The 15,635-nt window shown below is 20.9% G+C and overlaps 4 protein-coding genes across 4 annotated transcripts; 1 reads left to right on the forward strand and 3 right to left on the reverse strand. All coding sequences in view use genetic code 6, as the record gives it.

Moving 5' to 3' along the window:
- Nucleotides 1-1,805: 1,805 nt before the first annotated feature.
- Nucleotides 1,806-4,421, reverse strand: TTHERM_00243690 (transmembrane amino acid transporter protein; the record flags this gene model as incomplete). The annotated part of the gene is made up of 5 exons (XM_001023699.2): nucleotides 1,806-2,519; nucleotides 2,637-2,978; nucleotides 3,254-3,555; nucleotides 3,874-4,203; nucleotides 4,316-4,421. 5 exons carry the CDS (start codon nucleotides 4,419-4,421, stop codon nucleotides 1,806-1,808), a joined length of 1,794 nt encoding a protein of 597 aa, XP_001023699.2.
- A 253-nt stretch (nucleotides 4,422-4,674) lies between these two features.
- On the forward strand, nucleotides 4,675-7,605 carry TTHERM_00243700 (DHHC zinc finger protein; the record flags this gene model as incomplete). Its single annotated transcript, XM_001023700.2, has 8 exons — nucleotides 4,675-5,115; nucleotides 5,187-5,308; nucleotides 5,363-5,455; nucleotides 5,597-5,662; nucleotides 5,727-6,480; nucleotides 6,680-7,074; nucleotides 7,159-7,502; nucleotides 7,565-7,605. The coding sequence occupies 8 exons, from the start codon at nucleotides 4,675-4,677 to the stop codon at nucleotides 7,603-7,605; spliced, it is 2,256 nt and encodes a 751-aa protein (XP_001023700.2).
- A 75-nt stretch (nucleotides 7,606-7,680) lies between these two features.
- TTHERM_00243710 (eukaryotic-type DNA primase, large subunit) lies at nucleotides 7,681-9,685 on the reverse strand (the record flags this gene model as incomplete). Its single annotated transcript, XM_001023701.3, has 6 exons — nucleotides 7,681-7,932; nucleotides 7,988-8,399; nucleotides 8,494-8,647; nucleotides 8,744-8,882; nucleotides 8,934-9,360; nucleotides 9,447-9,685. The coding sequence occupies 6 exons, from the start codon at nucleotides 9,683-9,685 to the stop codon at nucleotides 7,681-7,683; spliced, it is 1,623 nt and encodes a 540-aa protein (XP_001023701.2).
- Nucleotides 9,686-10,438: 753 nt separating this feature from the next.
- TTHERM_00243720 (histidine phosphatase family (branch protein 1)) lies at nucleotides 10,439-11,182 on the reverse strand (the record flags this gene model as incomplete). The annotated part of the gene is made up of 1 exon (XM_001023702.1): nucleotides 10,439-11,182. One exon carries the CDS (start codon nucleotides 11,180-11,182, stop codon nucleotides 10,439-10,441), a length of 744 nt encoding a protein of 247 aa, XP_001023702.1.
- Between the last annotated feature and the right edge of the window lie 4,453 nt (nucleotides 11,183-15,635).

Raw genomic sequence — 15,635 nt, forward strand, 5'->3', positions numbered from 1 at the left:
ATCCTCTTTCTGGGTCTAAGAATGCCAAAATAATTGAGTTAGTAAATTTAAGCTTTACAATACTACTAATCAGAAATAGTAAATACAAAATCATTGAGATAGCTATCTCCTCTTTATAAAATAATAAAAGAATAAATAAATAAATTAATAAATAAATAAATAAGCTATTTTAATTTTAAAAATTATGAAGTTCAGATGAAGATTGCTTAATAATAATATATTTTATTTTTAAAATTTACTTTTGTAAATAGATAGCAAAGTAGACCTTACTTTGTTTGATATTTTAGGGTCTTTTATTTTTTCATTATAGATTTAGTTAAATTTTTGAAGGTTAATTTAGCTTGTTTCTAATTTATGCAGCTCAAATATGTCCTCTTAAGTTAAAGGTTTTTTAACAGCTTTCTATTAATTTATTTTTATTTAAATCTTATGAAATAACTAAATAAATTATTTCTACTTTAATGAGAGGACTAACCCAAAAAAATAGAATTCTAGAAATAAAATTCAAATTTTCAAAAGGGTTTTTAGGAGGATTAATCTAAGTTAGATTCTCTATCAACTGATTTTTAAACTCATTTTCAATATCTTGAGAGTTATTAGAATTATTTGTTTACATAATTTATTGAGATTTTCTTTCAAAAATGTTTTTTTACAAATTCTTTCTTTCTTTAATTTTAGTTACTTAATATTTTTTATAGAAATATCCATCAATAATTAATTTTATTTAGAATATCATAACTTAAATAATACTGTCAACAAAACATTATAATTTTTCACTTTTTAATTATTTATTCTTTTTAAATGAATTTTATTGTAACAAAAAAGAAATGAAAGTTAATTTAAATTACATTACATTAATTAGATAAATTTACTTAATTCATTAATAAAATAAAATTTAAACATTTTAAAATGACTAACTTACGAATTCTAAAAAAAATGAATTAAATTTTAGTGGTTATGGTTACATAAAATGTAGTTTAGAAGATAAAAAAATATTTGTACTTGCTGATGTAATTAATTATTAGTATACCTATTCAAAATTTTTCTGGTATTAAATTTCCTTCCTTTGTTTGTATTTTATTGTAAAAGTCTAAAGTACTGATAAAAACTTAATTAAGTTTAAATTCTTTATTAATTAGTCTAAAAATAGAAATACAAATATAAATAAAGCTTTTTAAATGCAATAATATACATTTTAATAAAAAAGATATATTTATTAGAGTTATTTATTGAGAGCTAGTTTTTTAAATAGATTATTATTAATTACAATTTTATCAAATATTTATTTAATTTTTTCATTTTTCTATCATTATTAATCTACTAAAAATTAATATTTAGTTGGAGATAATTAATTTTGATTTATTATTTTCTTTTAGTGATAATTTTATATTTCAAAGATCAAGATAATATATTTTATTTTGAGTTTAGTTATAAAAATTACATATATTTTTTTATAAAATTAATGTGTTTAATTATTCTAAAATTTTAATTTTGGTCCATTTAATTTTGATAGTATATACTGTTTATATTTGAATTCTAACTATCAGAAAAGAAAGCTTTGATACCATATTAATAATAACTTATGCAAACAAAACAATTTTAATAAAAATTGTAATTATTTGTTTTGATTAGAAAGATTGAGGTAATATTTAAAAAATTACTGGATATGCAATCATAAATTAATTAAAGTTATAAATATATTTCGACAAATTAATTAATTAGTATTAGTTTTTATATGTATTAATTAGTAAGTTAAAATTTAGTTATTATTGAATTGTTAATTTGTTAGTTAAATTGTTTTTCTTTCACATTTGATAGAAAAAGATAAATGAGGTAAATGTAAGTATATATCCAATTACTATAATCAAATAGCAAAGGATTTTCTCTAAATAAGATAAATTGCCCAGAATAAGATATAAATGGCATGGAATAATCAAAGATATAGGAGTCTTGAAAAATATTTAAAAGATATTGAAAATTGCGTTTGAAATATCAGAAGTAAGCATACCAAAAGCGACACTAAAATAAACAATGAAGAATTTTGTCAAGTAAAACAAGAGACGCTTATTATACTTCACTGATATAAGATCTTTATTAAGCAACTCCATTTCTTCTTAAACAGGAATTGTATGGAAATAACAAAGTTTAAACCAGCTTATTCCAGTAACTTCAGAGTGTTTTGGATAATAAGAGACATTATTTTTGTCAAAATATTTTAATTTTTAGTAAGCAAGTCTATTATTTTCAGAGTATATTCCAAATAAATCTTTACTCATCAAATCAAGAGGCTAGAATAAGTGACCATAAGCAGGAACAGCTGCAGAAATAAAAAAAAACTTTCCTATAAAAGATATTATTGATTAGTCATCGTATTATTCCATAATATTAGGTTTTGTATCATTTCCAAATGCCAACCAAGTTAGATTACATAAAATCACTGACATTAAATAAATACAAAAGTGCCCTATCCAGATATATTTCTTAAAAGTTACAGTTTAGCTTGCTGTAAATTTATCTCTCTATAATTAATAATTTAAAATATAATTAGATGAATTTACTTATTTATTTATTCATTCATTTAAAATCTGAGTTTTTGAATAAAATTAAATGAATTTATTAGTTATTTAGAATTTTACATAAATTTCATAAACAGAAATAGACTCCTCAAAACAACTAAACATATTCATTGCTGATTAAATTATGTTTACAGACCTGAGAAAGCTATAGTTTCTAAAATCCTATGTTCGAATGAGAGACAAATTCAAATAAATTGTCAAAAAGAAACCTAAAGCCATAAACGCATCACAGACATATCTCAATGTTAGCTTTGAAGTTAGTTTAGGATTACAAACTAAAGGATAAAAAAGTATAATTTATATCCAAAATTATGCATTATCTGTTAATTGCAAATTGAAAAAAACTGAAAATTTATCTATCATTATACCCAAAGCTTATATATATGAATACAAATCAGAAAACTAATTTTAAAAAAAATGAAATTAAATAATTTAGTTAGTTTGTTTGTTTAATTAAATATAAGTTTATTAATTTTATTAAATATTCAAATTTAGTTAAGAGCTGTAAATACTCAAAGTTCTACCATAAGTTTAATAGTACAGTCCTTTAAAAAAATTTTTTTTTATTTTATTTCAAAAATTTTTAATCTGAAAATTTTGTTTTGAAAATTTGAAAAAACACAGTTAAATATTTTACTAAAGATAGGTTGAAAGTTAAAATTAAATTATATCATTACATGAGTGAAGAAAACGCAAATATCAGCAATTGTTTTTCCAAATCCTCCCCACTGAGCATAGCAAAGCTCTCTTAAAGTTAAATTTGTAAGTCTTTTTAAGTCAACAAGCATAACCATAGGATAAGCAGTCATAATAAATGATAATAATAAAAATATATTAGACCATAGGAAACCTCCTTAATAAAAAGCAAAAGGTAACACAAAAAAATTAGAAGTAGTGAATTCCTACATCAATGTTAATAATACATTTAAAAATTTTAGCTCTTCCCATTTGATTTCTCCATTATCTAATATTTCGTTGCCTTTTTAATTTAAAAATTTAAAATAATATTATATTTTTAAGTTATTATTAGTATAAATAACATTATTAAAAATGAATTTTCAAAGTAATTTCTTTTAATAATATGATATTTAATTATTAGCAGTAATCAGCTAATGTAATTTTATATTTTTTTACAGTTTGTTACAAATAAGTTAAGTAGTAGAATAGAAAATATTTAAAATGCATGTAAATTTTGTTGCAAATATCCACACCTTTTAAATTGATTATTCATACAAATTAATATAGAAGATCATTGATACTGTCTTTTAAATTAAATACACAATCTTTTAATTAATACCTAAAGAAAGGCTTGTTTCATAAGAGTAAAAATACTTAGGTAAAAATCCTTTGCTCTTGTCAATAAATGAAGCAGCTTAAGGGAGTCCTTTTTAATAAATATCTCTAGGAGATTAAGTATTATCTAAGAATGCTTTGGGTGGAGAAAGGCTTTGCAGTTTTTTATAATGCTCTAAAAATTAATTGTCTCTTTATAATTTTTATGATTAAAGCACCTCTAAATCTTCTTTTATTGTATGGAGTTCTCTAAACTATCGAAAGGTAGATAATTATTAAGATTATGTGTCTTCAGTGGAATGAAAAAGAGCTTAGTAGTTGTTGAAATTATTGTCTTGTTTTGTTTAAAATAATTTGTAACGAATCGATTTATTTTTGAGCAATGTAATAAATTAGAGATTAAAATTAAAATAATATTTTCTATATTTTTTTGTTTATAAAACTACCTTCATGAGATTGATTAGAAGCTGTATGGAGTCTCACAGAACTTGTTAATTTAAATATATCGTCTTGTTTACGCTGTTTTCTATATTCCAGCTCATTTTATTTCATCTTATAAAATAGAAGTTCTTAATAATTTTATTTATTCACTTGGTTATTAATTAAAAGATTTAATGTTAGTCAAAATCCTTTATACAATTTTTTTAAACAAATTTTTTTTAAATAGTTTCTTTAAAATATTTATAAAAGTAGGATTCATTTGCATTTCATTTATTGAAAAAATTATCCTACTAACTATCAATAATTTGTATTCATTTTACAACAATATAATAATATATTCTCCTTTAAGACTACCTTTAAGTCTATGTTTTTTAATTTATTTAATTAAATAATAGCTAAGTATTTTTGTAAATGGTTTTTGAAATCAATTTATTTATCATTTTTGATAAAAGGCTTTTTAATATTTTTAAATTTTAATTGTTTTACTGGATAATTTTTGCTTTTCTACCATAACTGCATTTAAAAAGGTTTTTATCATTATTCAAGATAATTAAAATTAGAATAAAAATTTGTAATAAGTAATTAGCTAATAACAATTGCTAACAATTCATATATTTAAGCAGATCTAACTTTTTAAATGATAAATAAAATAATTATTAGAAATGGGAGAAAATTTCTTGCTTCAAATAACGGATTTACCAGGAAGCCGAACTGTTAATAAGTTAGTAGCTATGTGTTAATTACATATCTCATTTATACAATGTACTTTGTGATATTGAATAACATAAATGATGGATCAATTCAAGTAAATAAATATGAATTTCGATTTCCTTTTCTGTTCTTATGATATTTAACATTTTATTTTTCCTTAATTAGGTGATTGGATAAATAATTTACTCTGCTTGCGTTACCTTAACAATTTTATTTTCGTTTATTTGTTCTTACATTGATCCAACAGATCCAGAAACTAAAATACTTCTTGAAAAAATTATAAATGAGTAAGCATTATTAAGAAAGTAGCATTATTTTTATTCTACTTATAAAACGGATAGAGAAATAACTGAAACTGAAGAGAAAACTTACTTTTGCCATTTTTGTAACATTTATGTAGGAAATCAAGTCAAGCATTGCCGTAGATGCAACAGGTTTAATTTTATAAAACCTTAATATTTAATATATATATATTACATTGATTTCTTCTACCTACTACCAATTTAAATTTAGTTTAGATAAGCTTTGATATTTTCATTCAACTATTGACTTTTTGGTTTAATAATTATAATAAGGTGTGTGTAAAAATTTGATCATCATTGCAAATGGATAAATAATTGTATAGGAGCCAGAAATTATTAGTAATTAAATTTTTTCTTTTCTTTGTTGTAAATAAATTGATGAAATATTATATATAAAATATAGATTTTTCATCCTGATGATTACTTCTTGTTTCTTGAAAATGGGAGTTTATTTAATTTATAGTTTAATTTTTATAATAGAAGCTTTAAGCTAAGATATTAATAATATCTCTATTATCTTTATTATGATGGCTGTGGTAGGTTTTGCGATAAGCTTTACCTTATTTATTTTACTTTGTAATTTAATATGTCTTCATATTTACTTAAATTGCAAAGATATGACTACATTCGAGTACATTATTAGATTAAGAGATGAAAAAATTGAAAAATTGAAATAATTTTCCAGAGTTAATTAGATTAAATAACAATAACAAACTAATAAATAAAATAAAAATAATGTTGCTGCATAAAAAAGAAATGTTAGAAAAAGATCAATTGCCACTAGTATTGAAAATCACTATAAAAACAAACCTCCCCAATCCTAGGAAAAGCAATCTGAGATTGATCAAATTTCAGTTATAAAAAGATAAAACAAGTAGGTTTTTAAAGTAAATTATAACTAAGATAATACCTAAAAAGATGAAATAAATATCTTTTAAGAACAAAAACGAAATAAAGAAACTCTAAATGTAAATTAAGGATCAAATGTCATATAAATTAACCCATAAATTAAGTTTACTAATGAGGAATCTAATGATATACAAAAATCTATAGATTTACATAAGCAAGACTAAAGTGTTCGAATCTCACATTAGGCAGCATATGCTCCAACAAGCAAAAAGCATGAGAATTAGTCAAAATTATCTCGATTAACTTAAGTAAAATTCATTTAAACATATATTTAAATTTGCCTAATGTGAAAATTTAAGGTTAAAACTCTAGATTAAAAAGTTATTATATTAATTTGAAGCTCATAAAAATTTATATTGATTGTTTATTTTTTAGTTAAATATTCTTTTTTAGCTTAAAAATATGTTTTTTTAGCTGTTAAAATATTTTTTTATAATAAATAAATAGTATTTAATGGAATAAGTAATTGAGAAAAATGCTGTAGAATATCCAGAAAACGACAAATAACCTCCTACAAAGACTGTAGGCAGAGAGAGAAAATTTGTAAAAAGTTGTGTGTCTAATATTTATATAAAAGAAGTAAAAAATCATAGATACACTATTTCTCAAAGTGATGCCAAAGATATCTCAAGCTATTTAACTATGGATTAGTTAAAAAAGAAAGATTAAAATGTAACTAATTAAGATTTCTCTCCATCCCCTACAAATAAAGATAAAGAAGAAAATATGTTGCTTTAATTCGATGAAATAGAATAATGTGAAACAGTTTAAAATAGACTTGATTCCATTTAGCATTAAGAAACATTAGAAACTGAAAATGATAAAAATATAGACTCTAATTAGTAAATATTGAAATTTACATTCAAATTCATTTAACTTATTTTCATTTTAATAATTTATATTGATAATGATTTGCTTTAAAATAGATAAAATCCTCAAAGAAAATATCTATTACCAAAGAATATCGATCAGTTATACTTGATAAATGTTTCAGACATCAGAAAAGAGGAGAATTAATAAAATAATGCAAGTGAGGTTTCATAAAATTTAAATGAAACTCAATAATAGAAAAAGATCGAAGAAAATTTATAGAAGGAAGACAAAGACTATTTAAATGCTAAAACATTAGTTTCAATAGATAATCAAGATAATTTTGGATATGAAGTATCAGAAGTAGATCAATCAAATAATGAATCTAAACTGCAAGAAATTTAAATTAATGGCTTAAGTAGCTTATAAGCATAGAATAACTTAAATGAGAATGAATAATGTAAATTAATTATTTTTTTTATTAAATTTAAATTTATTAATTTTATGAATTAAAATAAAAAGAAAATTAAGGAAAAATTAGCATGAAAGTAGAAGATATTTGATAAATGCAAAAATAATTTTTTTTGAAATATATTATGAAGCAGTATTTAATTTATATTTTTTTAATTTTTGTAATTTCAAAATTCCAAATCCATTTAATTGTTTTTATTTGTACTTTATTTATTTGCTGAAAAATTCTGATTTCTATTTTATTTATTTTATTTTTTTTCTTCATCTTATTTTTAGAAACGCTGTGGTTCATGCATACGTAAAGATTATTCAAAATATGCATTAGGATGGTTACCAACTTTATCAAAGTAAGGATAGAATTATTCTTTAGTTTTATCTCTAGTATCATTCAAAACCTTAAATACTTCTTTACAAGCAAGCTAATTCATTTATTAAAATAAATTAATAAAAAAGATTAAATAAAGCTAAAATTACTTGGTATTGCTTTTGGTTTTTAAATATGTTCACTTAAACGAATTATTCATCGGTTATGTTGTAACTTAATTTTAAGAAATCTTTTAATTATTAACTTTCCATAGTTTTGTAAGGACATCCATGGAATTCATCTTTTAAAGGCTAGAAACCAATTATTTTCTAACAACTCATTGGTGTGTAATCAAGCTATTTACCTAATTTACCGTAATTGTGTCTAATGTTATAGTCATACTTCTTTTTAAAGTCATCAGCACTTGTTTTAGAGAATTTTTTTTGCCAAAATGTTAAAGCTTCATTTAAGCTAAGTCCTGCACCTTTCAAGAATAAACCAAGCTAAAGTCTACCAAAATGTTTTAAATGGAGTTTTTAATTTAAACCATACATAAGATAGGTCATACAAGCTGGCATATCTCTATTTTAAATTTTAAAAAATTATAAATTTTTTTTTTTTTCATTTTTCTAAAATTAAACAATTCAATTTTCTCCTTTAAATTTAAAAAGAAAACCTTTTAGCTAGCCTATCAAGCTCGTAGTGATGAATTTAAGTTGAATTAAATTATGTTGAATCGTTAAATATTTCTGCTTTGTGTAAATCTTTTAAAAATGATAGTCTATCATCATCTAATTTGCTTCCATTATTTTAAAACTTTAGCTAAAGCACTAATTATATTAAACGAATTTTTAATAAATCAAACTCAAAACAAAATTTTCAAAATAAGTTGATGAAAATTTTAATTGTTGAAATTAATTAATTACATCTCATTTCATCTAATAAGCGCTCTATAAAAATATTTTGAACTATTTTAGAAGTTGATTCCTTATAAATAATAATATATCCTTTGTGTAAAACAACATCATTATTTGAAAGCATTGAAGGGTGATCTATAAATTTGAACTAATTTTAAACAAAATATAAAAATCAAATTTATTTATTGTAGTTTATTACCATTTTGAAATTATCTTTCTTTATATTAATTTGCTCTACTTCTGAATCATTTTTCTTAATCTTTATGCTGCTAAATGTGGCTTCTATCTTAGGAAATGCTTGTTTGAATAATTCGTCAGAAATGGTTTTTATTTTAAGATTCTCATCTGAAAAGAAGTTTGCATGGTGCTAACCAGATTTAAGCTTATCCATTAAAATAAAAGCCTCTGCTCTTGCAAATTCAAGCCATGTTTCTGGTTCTGCATAAAAAGCGTAAGCCATTTTACAAAGGAAATGTGAAAGTACTTCTTTTGCATATTGTTGTTTATTCTTTAACTCATATTCAGGATCACTTTTGGGTATAGCTACTGTAATAAATTTGTTGGCTACTCTAATTCTATTATAATTTGGCTTGCTAAGAGGATCAATAAGATTGAATCTAGGTTCTCTATTTAGATAGATAATTGTTAAATAAATAAAGGTTGCTTAAGTAGAAATGATCATCAAAAATAAGGAATGAATATATTTAATTACTCTTAGATTATTTCTTTGATCATTTTCATTCTCTACATTGCTAACTAAACTATTTCTTATATTGTTTAAAACCCTTAAATATTAGAATTATCTATTGCATTTTCTAATAAAATGTAATTTCTTTCTTCTTCTTTTATTTACTTATTTAAGCTATGTTATTGCATTTACATTTCTATATACTCTTTTAATTAAAATTTAGATATTTACTATATTTTTTATATCTATTTATTATTAATCATTTAGTTTCCCTTTCCTAACAAATATCAACCGCCAATCAAAATTAAGATAAAAATCTTAATATAATTTAATTTGCGGGAAAATTTAAATATTCAATTCTAACAAATCAATTACAACAAGAATTAACTATTTATTTTTATTCATATACTGAAATAAATAATTCTAAGATTATTAAAAATTAACATTTAATTGTTTTTTAAATATTCAACCAAAATTAGTTTTCAATTTAAAAATAAAATATTTTTAAATTAATAAAAAAATTTAGATTTTTTTTTTTTATTTAATGTAATTATTCAAAATATAAATATAAATTAAATGAATATATTTCATTGAACTAAAAATTCGAAATAATAATATTATTATTTTCTAAAAAATTATTATTGGGGAAGAAGATAATATTTATCCACATTGTATTTATTATTGATATATTTATAATTTAAATAATTTTCTAAAATGAATATTAAAAAAAAGATAAAATGATTTGAGCTTAAATTGCAGTTTTTACATCAATATTTGAAAAATAAATGAGTTTATAATCTTTACATTTATTTCTTAGACTTATCTGTAAAAATTTCTATTTAAATTTGAATTAGAAATCAATTAAAAAAAATTTATTGAAAATAGTAATTAGAACTTAGTAAAACGAATATTTTTAACTAACTAACTAATTATAAATATCTGAAATTATATAAAACAGATAAAAACAATCATGCAATATATCTATTAACCTATTTGTTTTTAAGTAACATTCTCAGTCATTTGACATCTTTACAGTGGTTATCGTTATTTCTATCAATGCATATTATCTCTAAATCTTTAAAGGTAACTTCATTTATATTATTAAGCTTAGATGCTTTAGACAATGATATTTATATCTTGTGGATTGAACAATTCTTTGCCACATTATTTATGTTAGGCTCTTTATTTTAGTAATTAAACTCTATCACATTGTGAACTTCCATTATAAATCCACCATGAGTTACTCCGATCAGCTTAACAAAATTTTAAATAGGTTAATTGTTTTCTTTTATTTCTTCTTCTTAAGGATCTTATTTCTAGTTTTGATCTATTTTTAAATGGTTTATTGCCAAAGTCAGTAAGAATTTTTCTGCTCTTACATATACATCATTCCAACATTCTCCATCTTTGCCTTTGAATTATCTTAATGGAATCTTTTTATCAGCAGCTGTCTTTCTAAATAACTCTAAAGGTTTTCCTTCATATTCTCCACCTCCTTTCTCACGCATAAGAGGTGTGTAAGTTATTTTATTATCAGGTATTTTGCTAATTAACTAATTATGGATATTTTGGAAAGTAGATTTAGTTCTGGCTAGATCTGATACATAAGCAAAATCAAATTTTTCTTTCTTGAGAAATTCGCCTGTCTACTTTGCTTATTTAACTCCTAAGTTTGTCAGCTATCCTGGCTAATGACCTGCTAGAATTTTTTAAATATTGTCTATGGTTTATCCATGTCTTATCAACCATAATTCTATCATTTTGCAATTTCTTCTACAATTATCAAAAAAATTTACTGATATACTTTAATAATCAAAATTAATTAAATTTCATATGATAATAAATATTCTGAAAGTAAATAGACTTTTTAAACATAAAGGAAAGGAATAGATACTTTAATGATATTATCTAATAAAAAATATTTCTTCTTCAAGCTTATGTATAACTAAATGTTATCTAAAAAATGTAAAAATTAGTTAGTGAAAATTTTAGTAAGACAAGCATTATTTTAATTTACAATCAAAATACTTCTCGAAATATATTTTTAAAATAATAAAATATAATTAATTATACTAATTAGAATGATAAGTAATTTATTATGTTGTGATTTTTTAGTTAAAATTTAACATTTTATTTAATAAATAAATATGAATAGTATATGTTTTCTTTAAGATTTAAATAAAATATTTTTCAAAAATTTGTTTAAAAAAGGAGGTTTGGGTTTGTCTGAAGATAAATTTGAGTTGAAATTAAATAAAGAATTTAAGTTTATTTTATTTAATTTTTGTAAAAAATAAATTTTATTTCATATTTAGAATTTTATTTTTAATTATTTTAGGTGATTGGTTTTTCTAATAAAAGCTTTTTTTATCTATATTTGCCTAAAAATAATTATACAATATAGATTTTCAAGATTTTTATATGTTTACCAAAATAAATAAAAAATATGTTAATTAAAATTAAGTCACTTTTGCTGTTAAAAATAATGAAGGGTAGCTTAAAATTTATTTATTTATTAAATAAATAAAAATTGATTTAAATACTTATTGCTTTTTTTGAGTTTTTATTTTGATGGAAATTATTATTTCTTTTAAAATTAAAGTAAATAAGAACTAATTTTTTGATTAAAAACATTATATAAAAATATTGAAAGTTATAATAAGATTTAAAGTATGCATTTGAATAACATAATATGTTAGTTAGTAATAAATTAGAAGATTTTGATATAATTTAGATAGATGGTGGCAATTATTGATAGATACGCAAATAATATCAAATTTTAGCTAGTATAAAGTTTAATTTGATGGAAATTAAAATATAATTACTCTCAGTGGATCTAGTGAAGCAATTTTTAGATAAAAGCTAGTAATTGATGATAAAAGCAAATTAAATTATTAATATATGTAATATAACTTTTACAATGACGCAGTAATATTTAATTTATGTAAGAAATTTGAAAGATTACTCTATGTATAAAACTTCTTTTTTAGTATTAATCTATATAGTTGTTTAAAAATTATTTCAATCTGCTTTCCTTTTTGCAAACCAATAATTCACTTAGTAAATTATATTATGAGGATTTAGATTGAAGTTGACGTCTTAAGGTATTAATTTTGAATGATCAATTATTGAAATATACTTCATTCTTGAAAGAAAATTACTAGGAAAATAACATAATTTGTAAATTAATTAGCAAACCAGAATAACTCATAAAATAAACTTCAATTAATTATTGATGAATTCCGTTTAATTCAATAAATCTTACAAAACCATCATTTACAGTTGGGTAAAAGTATAATTGTAATCAATAATTAATTATCAGAAAAACAAATCTTTAATAAATCTAGAACAAAATTACAGTCTTCTATTCCTTTAATACTCTGAATAAATTTTGCAAATTTAAAATGGTTTTAAATGATACAATAGCAAAATACCAGGCAAAAACATTAATTTTAAATTTATTTTAGTAAGTAATTGAATAAATTTGGTGGTATATTTTTTCTGACCTACAAATCAATCTTGAAATTTATGATTTGTTTTTTTGAAAGAATTGAAATTTTAATATAGATTTTTGGTAAATTCTATCAAAATCTAAATTTGATTACAAATATTCAAGATTAAATACAAAATAGTTTTCAAATATTCAATTTCTTATGAAATTCACGTATTATTTCAATAACATAACATTAATTCAAATTTTATAATGATGATTGTTGTAATAAACCATACTCATTTTAATTTTTACTCATTTATAATCAAATTTACAATGAAACATTTTCTTAATTCATTCAAGTCAAATTTAATTAAAAAGGAATATAACAAATAATATTATTCCTTTCTTTATTCTTTCTATTTTATGCAAATTTAATCATGTATTCAATAAAATATTATTTTATACATAAATTATCAATTTTCAGAAAAAATCTAAGCCATAAATATCATGTTTTCAAAAGTTTTTCAACGAATAATAAATTCTATATTTGAAGAATATTTTTTATTTCTGAAGAAAAATAAGCAAATTTTTAATTGAATAGCTAGTTTTTCAAGATTTTAATTTTTAAAAGATAGATAAAAAACTAAGAGTTAGAATTAAAAAACTTCTATTCTTTATTTTGAAGATGCTTATTTATGAAAAGAATAAACAGTTTTTTAAATATATAAAATATTTTTGCTTTATGTTTCACTTTTTTTATTCACCACAAATTAAATCATTTAAAACTTATTTAAGATTGAAAATGCATATTTACATTCTCACAAATACAGTTTTATTTGGTCATAGTAAAGTCAATAACAATAACTAAAGCTCTTTTACAGTAGATGATTTTTAATTATCCCTAAACGAATTGCTGTAAACTAGTTTTAAAAAAATATTTGTATTACTCTAACAATTTTAAAGAGGGTTTTATATAATAGAAATCTTTTAAGGAAATATTGGAATAATATTCATAAAGTTTGTATAAAAAATCATAAGAAAAGTATTTAAAAGTATCTATCTAATAATGTTCTATTTCAACTTTATAAGTTATCGAAAGTTGTATAAAAAAGTGAATAAAAATATATGGAACGTATATTGAAATATATATTTACTAAAACTGCTAGTTTATAGCTTTATTTTTTTAATTTTAACCTATCTACAAAATATTTTAGCCAAATTTTAAATATTGATGTCTATGTTTGAGTGAAAAATGTGACCATTTATAGTAGGTTTTGGTGATTTTTAGATAATTTTTTAATGATCAATTTACATGATTGATATAAATAAATGCAATTTTTGAGGTTTATTAAATACCTAATTTGAGATATTCCTAGAAATAAAAGAAATAATTCTTAGCTAAAATAAAACAATATGACCGAATAAATGAAGAGAATTAAAGAGTGATCAAATATTTAAAGTATTATCTTAAAATCTATTAATATAAAAACAAAAAAACAATTATAAAATAATGATAATAATCAATAATTATTAACTTACAATTAATTATTATCAGATTAATTGGTATGCTTAATTGGTAGGGTAGATACAATCGATTATTAATCAAATTACAATTTATAACTAAATGTAAACTGAGTATCTGCTAATAGGTCTTGTAATATCTGAATCTAAACCTTTAGACTTTATCAAAAATTCTAACTCATTATTAAAACTCGAATCATCATATTCATTATTCAACAGTGCAATAGTCCTCAAATTAAATAGCAACTTTAACTAAAGTGATATCAATTATTGCCATTTCCCTAATATTATATTTTATAGTACTTCTATTACTCATTTTCTTTTGTCATAGTCAAAAAAATTCTATAATTTTCTATCAATTAGTTTACATTCTGCCAAAATATTAGAGCTTTACTAATTTCAAATTAGCATTGACTGTAATCATGGTAAATGGAACAAAGTAAATTATGGAAAGATTTAAATTTCGAAATAGATAAGAATAATAAATGGAAGCAATAAATATTAGGCAAATTTTTGGGATTAGAATTAAAGAATTAAATATTAAGAAAAGATGAAGTATGATTTGTTAATTCAAATATAGGAAATGACCCTTAATTCTAGAGTAATAAATACTTTTTTATACATGACAAAATAATAATTTAATCTTTACTCTTAGATAATTAATATGTAACAATCCACTAATGAATGAACCAAAATTATGCATTTAATTTGACACCGCATTTTGTGAATTTTCTTAATTTATATTTCACTCAAGTTTATATGATTTTATTATAAAATTATCAACTAAGATATTACAATATACATTTCAAATTAGCTTTTCATATAAAACATTTTATTTAATATTTTGATTTTTATTTAATTTCATATTCATTTTTGAAATTTAAATTTTGTTTTGCTTTTAATTTCACATAAATTTGCTATGAAAAATGAATAAAAGAAAATTAGTAACTAAATTCAAAGAAATAATTTATAATCTATAATGTATTTCATGATTCGTATGAATTCAAAAGTAAATAAAGTAATAATAAGTATTAAATATAATCGCTAAACTTGATTTGTTTATAATATATTATTAACGTCTAAAGACATTAAGATTAATAGTGGAGTAATAAGTACATTCTTTGATGAAATTTCATCATATATTTCAAAATTAATAAAAATTCTCTCAGTTGTTATAAATTTCAAATAAAGCATTTATATGAATTAAATTTTTATTTTTTTGTTAAGAGTAATGCATTAATATTATTTTATTCAATTTA

The sequence above is a fragment of the Tetrahymena thermophila genome (genome assembly GCF_000189635.1).
Source record: "Tetrahymena thermophila SB210 genomic scaffold scf_8254406, whole genome shotgun sequence".
In the NCBI taxonomy this organism is placed as follows: Eukaryota; Ciliophora; class Oligohymenophorea; order Hymenostomatida; family Tetrahymenidae; genus Tetrahymena; species Tetrahymena thermophila.